This window comes from Narcine bancroftii, chromosome 3 (genome assembly GCF_036971445.1).
Source record: "Narcine bancroftii isolate sNarBan1 chromosome 3, sNarBan1.hap1, whole genome shotgun sequence".
Taxonomy (NCBI): domain Eukaryota; kingdom Metazoa; phylum Chordata; class Chondrichthyes; order Torpediniformes; family Narcinidae; genus Narcine; species Narcine bancroftii.
In genome coordinates, this window is record NC_091471.1 from 283,032,788 (window position 1) to 283,050,664 (window position 17,877).

Genomic DNA, 17,877 nt, shown 5'->3' on the forward strand with positions numbered 1-17,877 from the left:
CACAGTCATGAGTCAGTAGAGTGAACAGCAGTGGACTCAGCACAGAGCCCTGGGGTTGGGGGTGGAGGGCCATGTTCAATGTAATGGTCTTAGAAGTGCTGTTCCCGATCCAGACTGCCTGAGGTCTCCCTGCCAAGAAGGGGAGCAGAAATAAGCCAGGTATTTTAAGGTCTGTGAATCTAACATCAGTGATAGGGTGCCTGCCACATTGACCACCGCCAGTGGGCTGATAACGCCTCAAACCGTGCATCTTGGCGCCTCACAGTTTGGCGGGCAGCAACCTCCTTTGAAGAAGACCGCAGAGCCCACCTCACTGACAAAAGGCAAAGGAGGAAAAACCCAACACCCAACCCCAACCAACCAATTTTCCCTTGCAACCGCTGCAATCGTGTCTGCCTGTCCCGCATCGGACTTGTCAGCCACAAACGAGCCTGCAGCTGACGTGGACTTTTTACCCCCTCCATAAATCTTCGTCCGCGAAGCCAAGCCAAAGAGGGGGATAGGGATCTTTGAGAGATAGAAGAATATTGAAAGGCAAGAATTAATCAAAGATGATCACCATAGTTTTCTCAGGTTTGTCATAATTTTTATTGAATTTTTCAAAGTCCCAACGGTATCAATGAATGCAGAGTGGTTGATGTGGTTGACGTGACTTCAGTAAGGCCTTGGACCAAGTCCGACGTGGGAGAATGGTCCAGAAATCAGAAACCACGGGATCCAGCATTGGCAAAGAGGGCCCAAAATTGGCTGGGTAATGAGGCAAGAGGGTGATGCTGGAAGATTCCTTGTGACTGGAAGCCTGTGGCCAGTGGTGTCCACAGGGATCCTGGGGTCTTACCATTTGTCACGGATGTGAATGATTTGGATACGAGCGTAGATGTGGTGTTATGGAGTCGTACTTGCAAGGAGACAGGGCAATTCAGCCCAAATGCTCCATGCTGACCAATGGATACCCATTCCTATTAATCCCATCTTCTAAATCAGGTCAAGTTATCTTTATTTATCGTTCGCACAGTGAAGACGAGATAGCATTTCTCTAGGACCACAGAGTAGATTTACATAAATGCAAGTTAAAATATTAAGATGGTACTTTATCCATAAATGTTCTGGGAATTCAGGAGCCTGATGACTTGGGAGAACAAAAAAACTGTTGCCCAAACTGGACATAAGGGCAGATGGTACCCTCTACCAGATGGCAGGAGGGAGAAAAGTTTACGTGAGGGGATGTGTGAAGGCCTTCACAATGCTTATTGCTTTCTGCATGCAGCTATGTCGTAGATACCCGTCACGGTAGGAAGAGAGCCCCAAGTGATCTTTTCCACCGAGTCCAGAGTCTTTACCTGGGTGATTCAAGTGCTCATCCAGATACTTCCTCAATCTGCTAGTGACTCTCTCCCACCACTCTCTCTGGAAGTGTGTTCCAAGTATTTGCCACCTCTGGGTTAAAACAAGATTCCCCCCAGATCTTTAAATTGTCCACCTCTCACCCCAACCGCCTGTCCTTCAGTTTTATCTGCATCTATTCTGGGGAAACTCTTCCTGATCTACCCTGTCTATCAGTAGGAAAGATTGGTGTGGATGATGGGTAGGTAGGTAGTCGTGGGTTCAGGTGACGTGGTCAGGTGAAGGAGCAGTGGCCCTTTGTGAATATTTGTTAACTCTCTGACTTTTTTCTTTATCATCTGTTTTTAATTCAGCCCGTTGAGTCCGTTCTGCCATTCCATCATGAGCTGATCCATTCTCCCACTCAGCCCCACTCCTCTGCCTACTCCACAAAACCTTTGATACCCACACACTTCAGATACCTATCAACCTCTGCCTTGCCTCCACCTTGCCTCCACAGCTGCCCATGGTAGCAAATTCAGAGGTTGACCACTTCCTGGCTAAAGAAATTCCTCTGTATCTGTTTTAAATGGGCGCCCTTTGATCCTCCTTGTCCTAGAAACAACTTTGTCACATCTACTCTGTCCAGGCCTTTCAATGTATGAAATGTACCTGTTTGACTGCAGCAAATAAGAATTCCAGTGGGTCTATTCATTGTACAATGTATTGTGTATGACAATAAACTCATAATTGTTATCCTTTAGTCCTGACTCGTGCTGGGTGATTCGCATTGGGAGGACTAATAAAGGCTGTAGATAAACAATTAACAGGACTGCCTTGGGGAGTTTTGAGGAATTTCAGTGAACACATGCCATAATTCCTGAAGCACAGGTCAATAGGGTGGTGAAGAAGGCTTTGAAAATCCTCGTCCTCATTATCAGGGCAGAGTAACTGAGCAGGAAGGTAAATGGCACAACTTTATAACTCGTTGACTGGAATACTGGGCAGGATTCTGGTTGCCACGGTGTAAAGACGTGACTTGAGAGGATGCGGGGGAGATTCACCTGGGATGGTTGTGAAGCAAGGCTGGGTTTATTTTCCTTGGAGTAAAGGAGGTGGAGGGGATCCTGACAGAGGGTTCACAATATTTTTCAGGTAGGAAACTGCCTCAGCAGAGGGCATCGGTTTGAGGCAAGGGGGAAGCAGTTTGAATGTGGTGCTCCAAACTACCATTTGTGAGTTGGGTTTGTCCGGCTTGTACACAGCCGGGATCGGCCTGCTGCACTTCACACCATGTCCCCTTGGAAGGCTTGGCCACTGCTCACCTCTGCTTCATTCCTCTCCAGTCCTGTGGCTTTATGCAAGCTGATTCCAGAATCCTCATCTTCAAGGGAAAATCTGCTCTCACTCTTCATCTCATTCCGTGACCAGAAGCACTCCACTTTTACAGAGAATTATGAAATACCCTCAATATTAATTCCTAACTCTTCAGTCAAACTTACTTTTAATCTTATTTTGAGATCGCTCCACAACAACATTCCAACCATTTCAATTCTGATTCACACTCTCTTGTCTGTCTGTGCACTATCTTACTATCCCACCCAGACCACCTGCAGATTGGAGAACAACACCTCATCTGCTAAACCTGCTCGCCTTTTCATTCCCCCTTCCCAGTTCTCCCCTCCTTTACTCAGCCATCCCTCCTCTCTCCACCTATCATCTCCAGCCTTTACCACCCCCACCCCCCCACCCCCACCTTTTTGTTCAGGTGCCTGCCATACCTTGATGAAGGGCTCAGGCCCGAAACGTCAGTGACCTTTGCTACATAAAGGACACTGTTTGACCTGCTGAGTTTCTCCGCTACTCTGTTTTTACTTCAGCCCCGGTGTCTGCAAATTTTCATGATTTACTTTTAATCTTGTTTAACTTTATTTTGTAGCATTTGTTTATGCAACTTAGAACAAATGCATTAAATGCAAAAAGATTTTAACTTTCCCATTTTTTCAATGAGTTGCTGAGTGTGTTCTGTGCCTTCTTGCCTCTGCAGTGAAAGCTGACCCACTTCCACCAAGTCTGCAGTCGCTGGGGTCTGGTGCAGGAGAAACCCAGCAGGCCACGCAGCATCCACAGGATGTCGAGGAGATTCTGTGCCTGAGCCCTTCCCATGGATGCTGCGTGACCTGCCCCCGTCTGTGAGCTCCACTTCCGCTGAGCTTCACCATGATGAAGCGGCAGAAAGCCCTGATCCGGCGCCCGCTCTCAGCTCACTCCCAGCGGGCAGGACCTCCTGCTCCTTTGGCCAAACTTTCTTCACACGTTCTCCCTGCTTTAAAAATAATCTGCGCAGGGCTTAAGCACCGAGACACCACGGTGCGAGGCTGACATCGTCGTGCCCTGAGTTTGTTGGTCTTCGGGAAGGTGACCACGTTCTGGAGTGTACAGCACTCACCAGTGACCAGCTGGCTGGGAGGATTCCAGGAACTCTGCTTATCAGAAGTGCACACAGTCCCAACGACCAGCACCCTTGCCCTGGAGATAACATGAGCAGTGAAACTCTTCCTGATTAACTGATTAACGTCCCCTGGATTTTCCTGTTGTTATGTGTATTTATAATGAACATAATTTGGACACAAGATTGGTGGAATTAATTTTTCAGTGTCTGTCTTGGAGTTTTTATTGGGAAGTCAAAGCTGATCTTGCCATGACCATTTCACCAGTTCTGTGAGCGGTTAACGTGCTTCCAATGAAGGCATCAAACTAAGTGCTCGGGTAGGCTTTGCTCAGTAAGAGGTTCCAAACAGGCGTTATCATCCGGACATCTCTGATGAGAAAGTGTGTGCGTGTGTTCACGCAGCTGAAGAGAGGCAAGAGAGGTCAGTGGGCCGTAACATTAACAGCCTGTGGAGCGATCCAGTGCCAGGGTTATCGGGAACTCAACAACCACCCATCCTTCTGCCAGAGGTAAATGCACACCCAGTGGGATAAGGACACAACAATCTGCACCAATTGAAGGGGCGAGTATTCACTCGGGAGAGTCAGGCAGTCTTTGTGGGTTTGCGAAGGGAAGGTCTTGTTCGAATAACTTATTGAGGCTCTTTGAAGCTGCGCATAAAGAAGGGATGGATATAACGGCATTAAATTTCCCTGTGACGTGTGAATATTTGTAAATTAAAGCTTGGAATAATTGGTGACAAATTGACCAGTCAACTGGGAATAAAGTTATGTGTGTGTGTGTGTGTGTGTGTGTGTGTGTGTGTGTGTGTGTGTGTGTGTGTGTGTGTGTGTGTGTGTGTGTGTGTGTGTGTGTGTGTGTGTGTGTGTGTGTGTGATACAGACAGTGAGTGTGTCACAGTGTGTATTGTGACTATGTGTATTCCAGAGACAGTGAGTATATATTCCAGATGGTGAGTGTGTGTTCTTTGGAGACAGTGAGTGTGTTCTAGAGACACACCATCCCTATGCTCCTGGTCTATGGACATCTAGTGAGGATGGGGAAATCAGTCACAGAAGCAGAATGCTCTGCTCCTGGGCCTGGCCAAGGTGCTGCGGGTTCAACCGATCTGACCACTTGCCCCCTTCCAGGGACCCGGCCAGGCCCAGGGGAGCCTGTGGTGCCCATAGATTATGGGATGCCATCGTGTCAATGTTGTACATGTTCAGAAACCAATGTTGAAGGCAAAGGCTCTGTGAGTGATCAGGGAAGCCTAACGTGCTGATGTTGTTCAGTGTTCGTGAAGGTGATTCCAAAATTAAGGAGTTTAATTGAATTTAAATTTCCCAATTGTTGTGTTGGGATTCAAACATGTTTCTGGATCAATGGTCCAGAACTCTGACTGTTAGTCAACTAATATGCCAAGCAATTGCTTCCAATTGGTTCTCTTGTCCCAGATTATTTCTTCTGGTGATGACTTTTCCTGTATCTGGGAGTCCTGAACCGCACACAATTTTCCGTGTAGTCTCCCCACCATCTTGTACAGCAGTTACATGATGTCCCCACTCCTGCACTCAGTGCCCAGGTTGATGATGGCAAGCGTGTCAGACACCTTCTTCACCACCCTGCCTACCTCCGTCACCACTTTCATGCTGTCTATGAAAGCCAGGATACAGGCGATCAGGGCTCTTTGGTTAACGGTGAATCAGGTAGCAGGCTCTCTGCAGACAGAGAGGGCTTGTATCTCCAAGTCTCTTCATTCTACACCCTCCCCGGAGCCTGACTGTGCAGCTTGCAAGTGCTGCCTTGATTTATCCCAAAGTACTTCACTGCACTCGTCCAAATTAAACTCTATCTCCCACTTCCCTGGTTCATCCAGATCCTGTTCTAACCTTCGTCACTGTTCACCAATCCACCTTACTTAAATGCTAACCATTTAATAAATGTCATCACAACCCTGTGGGCCGAAGGGCCTGTTCTGTGCTGATATGTAAATGGCAATCACCAGTGGACCCAGCACCGATCCCTGGGGCACACCACTGGCCGCAGAACTCCAATCTAAGTAACAATACTCCATTCCCATACCACAAAACCAATTCTGCATCCAACTGGCAGCCCACCCTAGACCCCATGTGACCTCACCTCTGGACCAGCCTACCATTTGGGACCTTGTTAAAAGGCCCTGCTAGTCCATGCAGACAGCATCTACCACCTTGCGCTCATCAATCTTCTTCGTCACCTCCTCCAAAATCTCAGTCAAGCTCATGAGACATGATCTCCCAGGCTGAAGGCCATGCTGACCATAACCTAATCAGTTGTGACCTTTCCAAATACAGGTGGTCCCTTCCAATAGCTGAGCCACTACTGATGTTAAGCCCACTGGCTTGTAATTCCCCAGCTTACAGCCTTTTATTTAATAAAGGAGCAACATTATCCACCCTCCAGTCTCCTGCACCTCAACTGTGCTGTGGAAACCTCTGGAAAAAGTTCATTTGGGAACTCAGACTGGCATTCACACTGAACGTCAGCAGGGCATGAAACTCAACATGAACAAATACAGAAGTCCAACCTGGCCACAGAGCTCTGTGAGCACCCTTGTGCTTTAGAAGGTTTATTGTCACATGTACCAGATGCAGTGACAGGGGTCATTTTGTGCACAGTCCCGTTAGACATCCCGTACATAGCACAACAAGTAAGATTCAGAACAGAGGTGCAGAGTTACAGAGAGATCAAATGGGCCAGAGCAAAGGTAATGAGATTCTATTGTTTTGGGTTCATTCAAGGATCTGCTAATGGCAGAAAAGAAACTGACTTCAAGTCTGGTGATGCGTGATCTCACACTCAAGACCCTTCCTCCTGATGGGAAGGGATGAAGAGAGTGTGGCTGTGGTGGGACAGGTCTTTTAGTATGAGGGCTGCTATTCCAAGGCAGTGGGAGTTGTCGATGGAGGTGATGGAGAAATGGGGAAGTGGGTGTGACCTCTGCAATATGGTGCGGCCCTGGGCAGAGCCATTCCCATCCTGTGCATTGTTGCATCCTGATAGGATTCCTTTAATGGGCATTGAGGTGTTGAGGTGGGCAGGTGGCACGCCAAATGTGAAGAAGTGGAGGCGCTGGTGGACCTTGACTGCTGCATCGATGGGGGTGGACCAGAGGTCACTGGAGACATTTACCCCTAGGTATGTAAAGTTGTCAACTATCTCCCCCCCACCCCCCACCACAGCACCGTTGATGCGGTCGGTCCAGGGTGTGAGCGCCACCCCTCCCCCAGTCTATGACCAGCTCCTTGGTCTTGTTGGTGTTGAGGGAGAGGTTGTTGTACTGACATCTCCCTTCTTTTTCATCATTATCAGAGATCCTGGTGGTGTCATCTGTAGATGGAGTTGGAGTGGTGTTTGGCACAAAGTGGGGGGGGTGCACAGGAAGTACATTGGGGGATATGGTCCTGAGGGTTCCTGAGGTTGAGGATGATTGTGGAGGAGATGTATTCTTCATCTGAGAATAGCTGACTAATACATCTTCCCTGGAAGCTTACTGGCTGTAGGTTCCAAGTGATACGATGTAGATCCTCTGACAAGTTTTCCGTTCCTCCTCAGCAGAAGCCGAGGATTTCCGGGCTCCCAGAGACCGCAGCGAACGAGCTGGAACCAGAACACAGGGCCACTACCTCCAGGGATCTGGCACCCAAAGAGCACCCGGACCCCACCACGCATCCGGCGGGAGATCCAGATGGTGCAGCTGAGTGGAGCAAGGTTGCCACGAAAGCCGGCACTCAAACCAAAAACGCCGAGCAGCTTCCTGGGGGAACCGAGCATCAAAGGGAGGAGCCGGCTGTTAATGACCTCGTCTTGGCAGAAGGCAGAGACAACGTTATCCTCCCTGGACACTCACAGATCCTGAGAGACACGGAGGAGTGTCTGGAGGACAAAGCACCTGGCTCAATGCAGGAAGATGAGGGAAATGCCTTCCATATGGAGAGCATGGCTTTGATTGACGTTGATGGTTCTAAACCAAGTCGTGAAAATGGAACCCATTTGTTCTCTCCCAGTCTGAACCCAACAACTCCAAATAATTTAGTCAGCCCATCTGGTGACACCGTTATCCGTGCCGTGAAGGTTGCTGTCTGTGAAAGCCAGGATATAGGCAATCAGGGCTCTTTGGTTAACGGTGAATCAGGTAGCAGGCTCTCTGCAGTCAGAGAGGGCTTGGCACAGGATGCAAAGTTAACTATCATAAAGAAAGAAGCCAACTTTGACCTTCGGAAATACGACACCGAGAAAAAGCCAGCAAAGCTTTTCACGAGTGACAACGACAGGAAGTATCAAACGGTGATCATCAGAGAAACGGCTGACCGGAAAGTTCTGGAAAACGAGAGGAGGGAGATTATAAGAAACCAAGCTGTTAAAAGGAGTACCACCATTGTAGAGAAACTGGTTTCAACAGCGGCATTAAGTCTGGGAGAAAAGCCGCCACTTGGACATTCTGCCCAGGACCAGCTCCAGGTGTCTGAAAACGCCAACTCGCTCTCCTTTCACGGAGAATCCCCCACTTCTGAGCTTGAAGGCGTCAACACTCAGCAGATAAACTTTGTGGCTGCTCGTCAACAGTTCCTCCAGATGGAGAAGTCAGGGCAAGAAGACCCAACCAGTCCAAGTCCCCCTCTCAGGGTCTTTGGCCATTGCTCCACCCCCTCCGAATCAACCCTTCCACTGCCCCGGCAGGACGATGGGGTCACAGCCGCTAGTCAGGCAACGTTGGTGAGAGCGGTCCGCTCTGATTACCACGAGGATCAAGGAGAGGAAGAGCATCGCCCTGAAAGTCCCGAGAGGAATAACTTGTTCACTGCTGAGAAGATTGCGACTCTGGAAGAAAATGAAGGTGAAACACTTGTCCATGAAAACTTGCCCATCTGCTCCTTAACCGACGACCTTGATTCTGGACTGGGTGAGATGACCAACGAGCATGGTTATGGGTACACAAGTGACGGGGGGGCATCAAATGAAATGCTGAACTTGGCCACTGACAGCAGTGGTGCTTCTGAGCTTTCCGAGCAGAAGTCGGAAACGCCCATTGAAAAAGAGATCCGGTTATCCTTGGAAAGGGAAGAGGTTCTTCGCAAGGAACGGGGGATTAGGAAGTCAGTCAGCTCTGAGGAAATGGTGCAGATCAAGACCAAGCCACTTCTTTCCCAATTACCGGCCACGGCTCCTTTCCTCAAAAACAAGGATAAGAACCGGTTGGCCTTCTTTGTCCAGAGGGAAATTGAAATGGACTCAAAGAGGGAAGAGAAGCTGAAGGAAGAGGGTAAAGTCAAAGGCTGGTATGATAAAGGGTCAGCCCAAGAAGTAGAAGAACGCAAAAAGGTATTTGAGCAGCAGACAGATGTTGTCCCAGTGGTTCCACAACCAGGCTGGCAGCTGAGGTCAGTCAGCCCAGCAGAGCAGGAACCTCTAGAATCACCCACTGCATCTGAAGGAAGCAGCTCAGTCCAATCCAACTCCATAGAAGGCAACGAGCTGGGTCAGAAGAGTTCGGAGTGGCAGCCATACAGTCTGCGGTCCTGGAAGGATCAAACCAGTGTCCGGATTGAGCGGGAAATTAAGGAAGAACAGCGCCGGGAGGAGGAGCTGCAGGCCCAGAGACTGAGGCTGCAGGCAGCCAGTAGTCTTCCTTCAGGTACGTGTGGGCCCAGAGGTTGAGGCACCCAGCAATCTTCTTTCAGGTACGTGTGCTCCCAGAGGTTGAGGTAGCTGGCAGTCTTCCCTCAGGTACATTTGGGCCCAGAGGTCGAAGTAGCTGCCAGACTACCCTCAGGTAGGTGCTTTGGCTGTGTGGGCTGAACAATCACTCCGGCTGATTAACTGTGACTTGGAAAAAATGTCCGCGAGCTGTAGAAGCCCTGTTTAAGTGGCCTGCAATTCTACCAACCAGCGTTGGCCACTGGGTCATTCAGCGAGTTGGCATTTCAGTTGGGAGGAGTGAAAGTCCAGGTTTCACTCGAATTTGACTGTGTATCCTCCACACATTACACCTCCCACAATCCTGCAGAAGATTCCAAATTGACATCAGCTCTCACTGCACAACCCAGAGTCCTTTCTGCACCTCTCAACAAAGATTGCCCACTTCACCATGCTCTGCAGTGCTCTGGGTCGGAGCTCTGCCACCACTCTCCATTTCTTTGGAGTCATCAATGTTCCAGGATGGCCTTGGTAGAGATTGCGGTGAGTTTGCTTTCTTCACCACTGCAGTCTTGTAATGGTTGAGGAAGGAGCATTTACAGCTTGATGTGAGGTTTGGAGGGAAAGCATCATCATCTGCTGTCAGTGGCCTACTGGTTGTGCAATGTTGAGCTCAGGGTACGTGAACAGGGCAAGTTCATTTGTTGTCAAACAGCACATTAGAGGAGCCAGGATTTTGTCCTTCATGGACAACTGTGAGGTAGTCTCTTCCACCAGTGGACAAAAAGCATCTGCCACAGGTGGGAGAAGTCAAGTAAAATGCAGGAAATGGAAAGATGTGATAGGAGGTGACTTTAAGTTTCCATATAATTGACTGAGACTCCCACACTGTAGAAGGGCTGGATGGGTTAGAGTGTCAAATGTGTTCAGGGAAGTTACCTTTATCAATATATCGAGGCACCAACAAGAGAGAGTGAATCTCCTATCAGGAAACGAGACAGGACAGGTAACAGAGATGTTTGTAGAGGAATGCTTTTGGTCCAGTGATCATGATGCCATTAGTTTCAAGATAAACATGAAGAAGGATAAGTCTGGTCCGTGGATTGAGGTTTTAAATTGGTAAAAGGCCAATTTTGAGGAAATGAGAAAGGATCCTGTTGGCATGGCATGGGAGAGGTTTTTTTCTGGCAAGGAAGGCTTTCAAAGGTGAAATTTTGAGAGTGCAGTTTGCATGTTCCTGGCAGGACTAAGGGCAAAATTAACAGGCATAGGGAATCTTGGTTTTCGAGGGGTCTTGGGGATTCAGGAGCAGAGATAAGTTTACAGCAGGTATAGGCAACATGGAGCAAATGAGGTACTTGAGGAGTACAAAAAATGCAAGAAAACTCAAGGAGGAAATGAGGAAGGCTGAAAGAGGACATGAGGTTGCTTTGGCAGACAATGTGAAGGAAAATCCTAAGGGCTTCTATAGATATATCAAGGGCAAAAAAGTAGCAAGGGACACAATTGATCCACTTTAAGATCAAAGTGGTCGGCTATGTATGGAGCTAAAAGAGATATTGTTGTGAGTGAGGAAACCGGTTTGGCAAAGACTCTGAACACAGTTTTGGTAGGGAAGGATTGTATTTACAGAAGGCAAGTGTGGGAAATGGTAACTGATGCAACACACACAACTTGTAAATACAATGATCAAAGGAAAATCACTACAATCCCCCACCACCCCTTGACTCAGTGCAGGCACGGCTCTGTGCTCTAATTAAACACTCCCAACTTTTTTAACAGTGCATATCTTACCAACAGTTTCTCCAGCATCTTCCACTTTTCTCGGCCTGTAGTGAGGCAGGGTGGTCCCAAGTTGGTAAAGAGAGAGAACAAAGAGCACATGGCACCTTTATAGTGACTGGAGGGACAAGCCCACATCATTTATTGGGGGCCAATAGCTCAGTGGCAGGAGGTTTAATCTAATTACAACAGCCAATGGCTCAAGGTCAAGTACAGGCAAGCTGGAGAGTCCAGTCCAAGTAATTTTCATGGGTATATGATCTAATGGGTGGGGCAGAACCAAACCTTGATTGACAGCTGGTGTGTCCTCCAATGAGGTAGGGGGTTATGCTGTCACATGACGGCCACAACCCTTCCCAATACAAATGGGAGGATGGATTTTTTGCAACAGAATTGATTCACGAGAATAACACTGAGTCTATAGAAATGAGGCAAACAAGCACCAAGGTCAGTTACAGAGGAGGGAGTGTGTGCTGTCTTGAGGCAAATAAGGGTGGATAAGGGCCTGACAAGATATTCCCTCGGACCTTGAGGGAGACTGATATAGAAATTGCAGGGTCTCCTCGCAAAGATATTTAAGGGCTCAAAGAATAACCCAGAAAATTCTAGACTGGAGGAGCCTGACGCCAGTAGCGGTTCAGTTATTGGAAAGTGTTTCAAGAGATCGTATATACTTGATAGTCAGGGACTGTTTATGGATAGTCAACATGGCTTTATGCACAATCTTATAGTTTTCCAAGGAGCCGGCCAGGGAAGTTGATGAAGCAAAGACCATAACATTGTCTACATGGACTTCAGTCCAGCCTTTGACAAGGTCCCAAATGGGAGGTTGGTCAGGAAGGTTCAGTTCTGGAGTATAACTTTTCCCATATTTCATTTTTTATCTTTATGTTTAGATCTTGTTTGGGTTTACAGCTTATTTCCTCGTTCTCTTTCTCTTGCAGCTTGATGTACATGTTTGTTATGAATCTTTTAATTATCATTGTGTCTGTAATCACATATTCAAAGCTGCTTCCTTCTGGTAACCTCAGCCTGCTTCCCAATTTGTCCTTTAAGTAGGTTTTCAATTGGTGGTATGCAAACATTGTACCGTGAGTTATACCATATTTATTCCATTTGTTCAAAAGATAATAAATTATTTCCCAAAAAACAATTTTCTATTCTTCTGATCCCTTTTATCTCCCATTCTCTAAAGGAAAGGTTATCTATTGTGAAAGGGATTAGCTGATTTTGCGTCAATAATAATCTTGGTAGTTGGTAATTTGTTTTTCCTTTCTACGTGAATCTTCTTCCAAATGTTGAGCAGATGGTGCGGTATTGGTGAATTTCTATGTTGCACCAGTTTTTCATCCCACTTATAAAGCATATGTTCTGGTACCTTCTCCCCTATTTTGTCTAGCTCTATCTTGGTCCAATTTGGTTTTTCCCTTTTTTGATAAAAATCTGATAGATATCTTAATTTTGCTGCTCTATAATAATTCTTAAAGTTGGGTAGCTGCAAACCCCCTTGTTTGTACCATTCTGTTAATTTATCTAGCATTATCCTCGGTTTCCCCCTTTTCCATAAAAATTTCCTTATTATTCTCTTTAGTTCATTGAAGAATTTCTCTGTTAAGGGAATTGTTGACGATTGAAATAGGTATTGTATCCTTGGGAAGACATTCATTTTAATGCAATTTACCCTTCCTATCAGTGTTAGTGGTAAATCCTTCCGATGTTCTAAGTCATCCTGTAATTTCTTCATTAATGGCTGATAATTTAATTTATATTGATGGCCTAAATTGTTATCTAATCTAATACCTAGGAATCGGATTGCTTGTGTTTGCCATTTAAATGGTGATTCTTTTCGAAACTCTGTGAAATCTGCATTATTCATTGGCATCGCTTCACTTTTAATTGAGTTGATTAAATACCCCGATATTTCTCCATATTCCTTCAATTTCTTATGTAATTATTTTATTGATATTTCTGGTTCTATTAAGTATACTATGATGTCATCTGCAAATAAACTGAGTTTATATTCCTTCTCTTTTATTTTTATCCCTTTTATTTTATTTTCTGTTCATATCATTTCTGATGTTGGCTGCTTTCTTGAGGTAGCACCCACACAGATGTCTGCAATGGATGGGAGGTCAGTTCACTCACCAAGTCCGGTTTTCATCCCTGCCCTTCAGGACTTGGCCAGATCTCCCCCTGTCCCTGTCACCATTATCTCATCTCTGTCCCTCTCATCATTCCCCCATTCCTGTGTCCATTCCTATATTCCTCTCACCATTCCCCCATCCCCTCCAGTCACCATTCCCCCATCCTGTCCAGTCACCATTCCCCCTTTCCATCCAGTCACTATTACCCCATCCCATCCAGTTACCATTCCCCCTTTCCATCCAGTCATTATTACCCCTTCCCGTCCAGTCACCATTTCCCCTTCCCGTCCAGTCACCATTCCCCCTTCCCGTCCAGTCACCATTCCCCCTTCCCGTCCAGTCACCATTCCCCCATCCCATCCAGTCACCATTCCCCCATCCCATCCAGTCACCATTACCCCATCCCATCCAGTCACCATTACCCCATCCCATCCAGTCACCATTCCCCCATCCCGTCCAGTCACCATTCCCTCTTCCCGTCCAGTCACCTTTCCTCATCCTATTCTATCCTTCCTGTCAGGCTGACTTGCCCAATATCTGACATCCTCTTCACTCTTCCTCTTGCTGGGCTACTGCTCAGTTTATCCCTCCTTGCCCCTCTGGTTCATCCCCTCCCCAGTCACTCCAGTGAACTCCCGCCCCACACTGTGAAGCCACCCCGAGGTCAGGTTTGAAACCATGTCACTGGTAGGGTACAGTGCTGTCCTCACCTGGACCTGTCCAAATTAATTAAGGGAAAATTGAGGAGAATAAAGTTTTTGTTTCACCCAGGAGTCAGGAGGTCTGGAACCCTGCACGACAGTGTGGGGGGGGGGGGGGGGGGAGACACATGACTGCACTCTGTCTGGATGGAGCTGAGGGAATGATTGATTAGCCATGACCAACAGGAGCACCAGCGCATCTGAGGAGCTGGCACAACCTCAATAGATCCACTGTTATGAGCACAGGCACGATGGACCTGGTCAGATATGAAGATGTGGCCCTCTGCTGTTAACTGCAGCCAAATCAGAATCTGAATTTATTGTCTTGAACAAGTCATTAAATTCGTTGTTTTGTGGCAGCGTCACAAACATTCACATAAACCATCTTTCAAAATAATTAAAAATAGTACACGAAAAGTCAAAGTAAGGCAGGGCTTTGATTCATTGATCATTCAAGAATCTGATGGCAGCAGGGAAGAAGCTGTCCTTGTGCCGCTGAGTCCTCGTCTTTAGGCTCTTGGACCTTTTTCCCTGATGGTAGCCTGGGTGGCGGGGGTCCTTGAGGATAGAGGCTGCTTTTTTAAGACACCGCTTTTAGATGTGGCCAGCTGTGGCCTGAGCAATCTCCAAGGTAATTGCCGTTTGTCAGCTCCCTCACTACTCGTGTGTGGGTGGAGCAAAGCCCCTCAGTACCCAGAGATTGAAGGCTATCATAACTTCCTTCCCACAGCAGGATCTGTGTCTCACAGTCCCCGAGTGTGTCCTGAGCGGACTTCAGGAGCTGGAGCTTCGAATGAAGATCTCTGGGTAAAGCCTGTCCAGGAATGCAGAGGGAAAAAGGACAAATCCTCAGTAAGTTAAAGCCTGCAGTTATTTTCCATTACCTGGAAACGTGGCTGAGATTCTGGCTCTCTTGGTCCATGCACTAACGTGCTGGAGAGACTCAGCAGGTCACGCAACGTCCACAGGACGTGAAGGGAAACTAACATTTTGGGCCTGGGCCCTTCCTCAGATATCGGGCCTGAAACGCTGGGTACCCTTTTGCATCCTATGGATGCTGCTGAGGTTCTCCAGCTTGTCTGTGTGTTGCCCTCAACCCCACCGTCTGCAGGCTTTTCTCTGAAGGATTAGCAAGCGAACTTGCCTGCTTATTGATGATAAATCTGGGGTAAAACAAAAAAGTCTGCAGACATCGTGGCTGAAGTAAAAACACAACACTGGAGAAACTCAGCAGGGCAAACAGCGTCCTTTATACAGCAAAGATAAAGATACATAACCGACATTTCGGGCTTGGACTCTTTATCACAGTATGAGCAAAATACCTTTGTTCATACCTTGGAGCAGCTCAAGACTAAAACGTCGGTTATGTATCTTTATCTTTGCTGTATAAAGGACGCTGTTTGCCCTGCTGAGTTTCTCCAGTGTTGGGTTTTTCCAATAAATCCGGGGTCTTGTCAAAGTGAGTGGATTTCCAGGCTGATGAGAAGCTATGGGGGCATATCGTGTTATCAAGATGTGGGTGAGGGAGAGTTGAGAGCCAGCAGGGGAAAGGGAAAGAATGAGCTTCACTGACGCTTTTACTGGACCAGACTGATGATTGGGATGCGGGGAAGTACTCTAGCTTTTGGGAGGAGAAAACTGAATGTAGGAAGTCACACAGGTGCCAGGGAAACTCAGCAAGAAGTGAATGAAAGGGAGTCGGCGTTTGGGGCCAGGAGCCTGGATGCCGCGTGACCCCTGAGATACTCCAATACCTTTGTGGCCTGCACTAGACCCCAGTACCTGCAGACTTCTCCTTTATCTCCAGCGTTTCCCACCTACACCCTTCTTGCTCACACTCGCGTATGCACAGTCCCCCTTCCCCACCATCCCGCTAATGAGACTGGTTAATTAGTCACATGAGTGCATTTGGGTGGCGTGGAGCTGTGGACCAGAAGGGCCTGTTACTGTGCTGTATGTCCAAATTCTAAATTTTAGATGTGGTGAGCCCCACCTCCTCAACTCCCAGTGTAAAGGTCAGGTGGAATGGAGCTGCAGAGACCATCACCATAGATAGCTAAAACATCTCCGTGCAGAACATCTCAGAGACAGGGAGGGGCTAGAGTGTTTCTAACATGAGGATCAATCTTTATTGCTTTTAACTGTAGTTTATTTTGTAACACTTAAATTGTTGATGCATTTCTTTTTTAACTTCAGTATGCTGGTATCGAGGCTTCTGATGACATCAACATTGAGGTTTGTATCTTCCGTTGCTTGCCAAAGTCAAAACATCGCCCAGCTTCACTAACTGCTTGGCTGCTACCCTACAATGGCCCCTGAGCAACATCACCTCCTCTGCCCCACGCAGCTATGCTGCGCCCACTAATGATGTTCTCCTCCCACCCAGTCCTGCAGCTTGGCTTCCTCAAAGTCACGTGGACACCTCGACAGGATGGTCACTGGCTACCCTTCAGTGAGAGGGTGAAGCCCGGCCGTCTGGGGGAAGAATGTGCTCTCCACAGTGCTGCGTGCCCAGCACCCAGGAGTGCTGATGGAGCGGCAAAACTGTGCCATCCCGTCCACTGCGTGGTGTGATATCAGGAAACGGAGGCACTACACTCAGAGAGGGCCACAGAATTAGACCACGTCTGGCCATACCACCATCTGTTCCAGCACAGGAACAGCACTGACATCCACCCTACAACAGGGAGTGGACACTGGCTGGTCTGGCTCTCCCAACAAGGACTGGTCATAGCCTTCAGAGGAGGAGTGAAGGAGATTGGCTGTGACTTTGGGACAGAGTGAGATCAAGTGTCACCATGAGGGTATCAAAAGTGGTCAAGGACAGAGCCTCCAGTCTCCGGTGTGACTCCTTGCTCTGTGGTTGTCGCTGCCCCAGGATCTCGACAGATCCCATCCCCCCACCTGCTGCTCTGTCCCTCAGAGCTTCAGCAGTGGGGATGAGTACAATCCATTTGTGACCCCTCAGCAAAGCATTGCCCCCTAACACCACTTCCCAACACATCCCACTCCCTTCCACCACTAGTTCTCACTCCCCTCTACACCCCCACACCCCTCCACCCCCCCACTCCCCTCCACCCCCCACTCCCCACCACCCCCAACCCTCACTCCCCTCTAACCCCACATCCCTCCATCCCCACTCCCCACAGCCCCAATCCTCACTCCCCACCAACCCCAACCCTCACTCACCCCCATCCCTCACTCCACTCCGCACCACCCCTCCACCAACCCCAACCCTCACTCCCCTCCACCCCACCTCCCCACTACCCCCCCTCCCCACCAACCCCAACCCTCACTCCCCTCCACTCCCCACCAACACCAACCTTCACTCTCCTCCACCCCCAACTCCTCACCACCCCCACTTACCAGCCCAGCTCTCACTCCCCTCTACCCCATCCCCACTCCCCACCACACCCAACACTCACTCCCCTCTATCCCCACACCCCTCCACTCCAACTCCCCACCACCACCAACTCTCACTCCCCTACACCCCACCACTCCCCATCACTCCCCACCAACCCCAACCCCTCATCACCTCCACTCCACACCAGCCCAGCTCTCACTCCCCTCTACCCCACACCACTCCACCCCCACTCCCCACCACCCCCAACCCTCACTTCACTCCCCCCAACTCCCCACCACCCCAACCCTCACTCACCTTTACCCCCACACCCCTCTACCCCCATTCCCCACAACCCCCATCCCTCACTCTCCTCCACCCCCAACTCCTCATCACCCCTACTCACCAGCCCAGTTCTCACTCCCCTCTACACTCACACCCCTCCACTCCCACTCCCAACCCTCACTCCCCACCACC

At 48.5% G+C, this 17,877-nt stretch overlaps 1 protein-coding gene across 1 annotated transcript in view; it reads left to right on the forward strand.

Moving 5' to 3' along the window:
• LOC138756834 (mitotic interactor and substrate of PLK1-like) overlaps positions 1–17,877 on the forward strand; it is a 35,843-nt gene that overhangs the window by 14,846 nt on the left and 3,120 nt on the right. Inside the window, exons 3-5 of the mRNA XM_069923225.1 lie at positions 7,352–9,431; positions 14,791–14,912; positions 16,257–16,295. Of these exons, the coding sequence (XP_069779326.1) occupies positions 7,352–9,431; positions 14,791–14,912; positions 16,257–16,295 (2,241 nt within the window). The remainder of the gene's footprint in view (positions 1–7,351; positions 9,432–14,790; positions 14,913–16,256; positions 16,296–17,877) is intronic.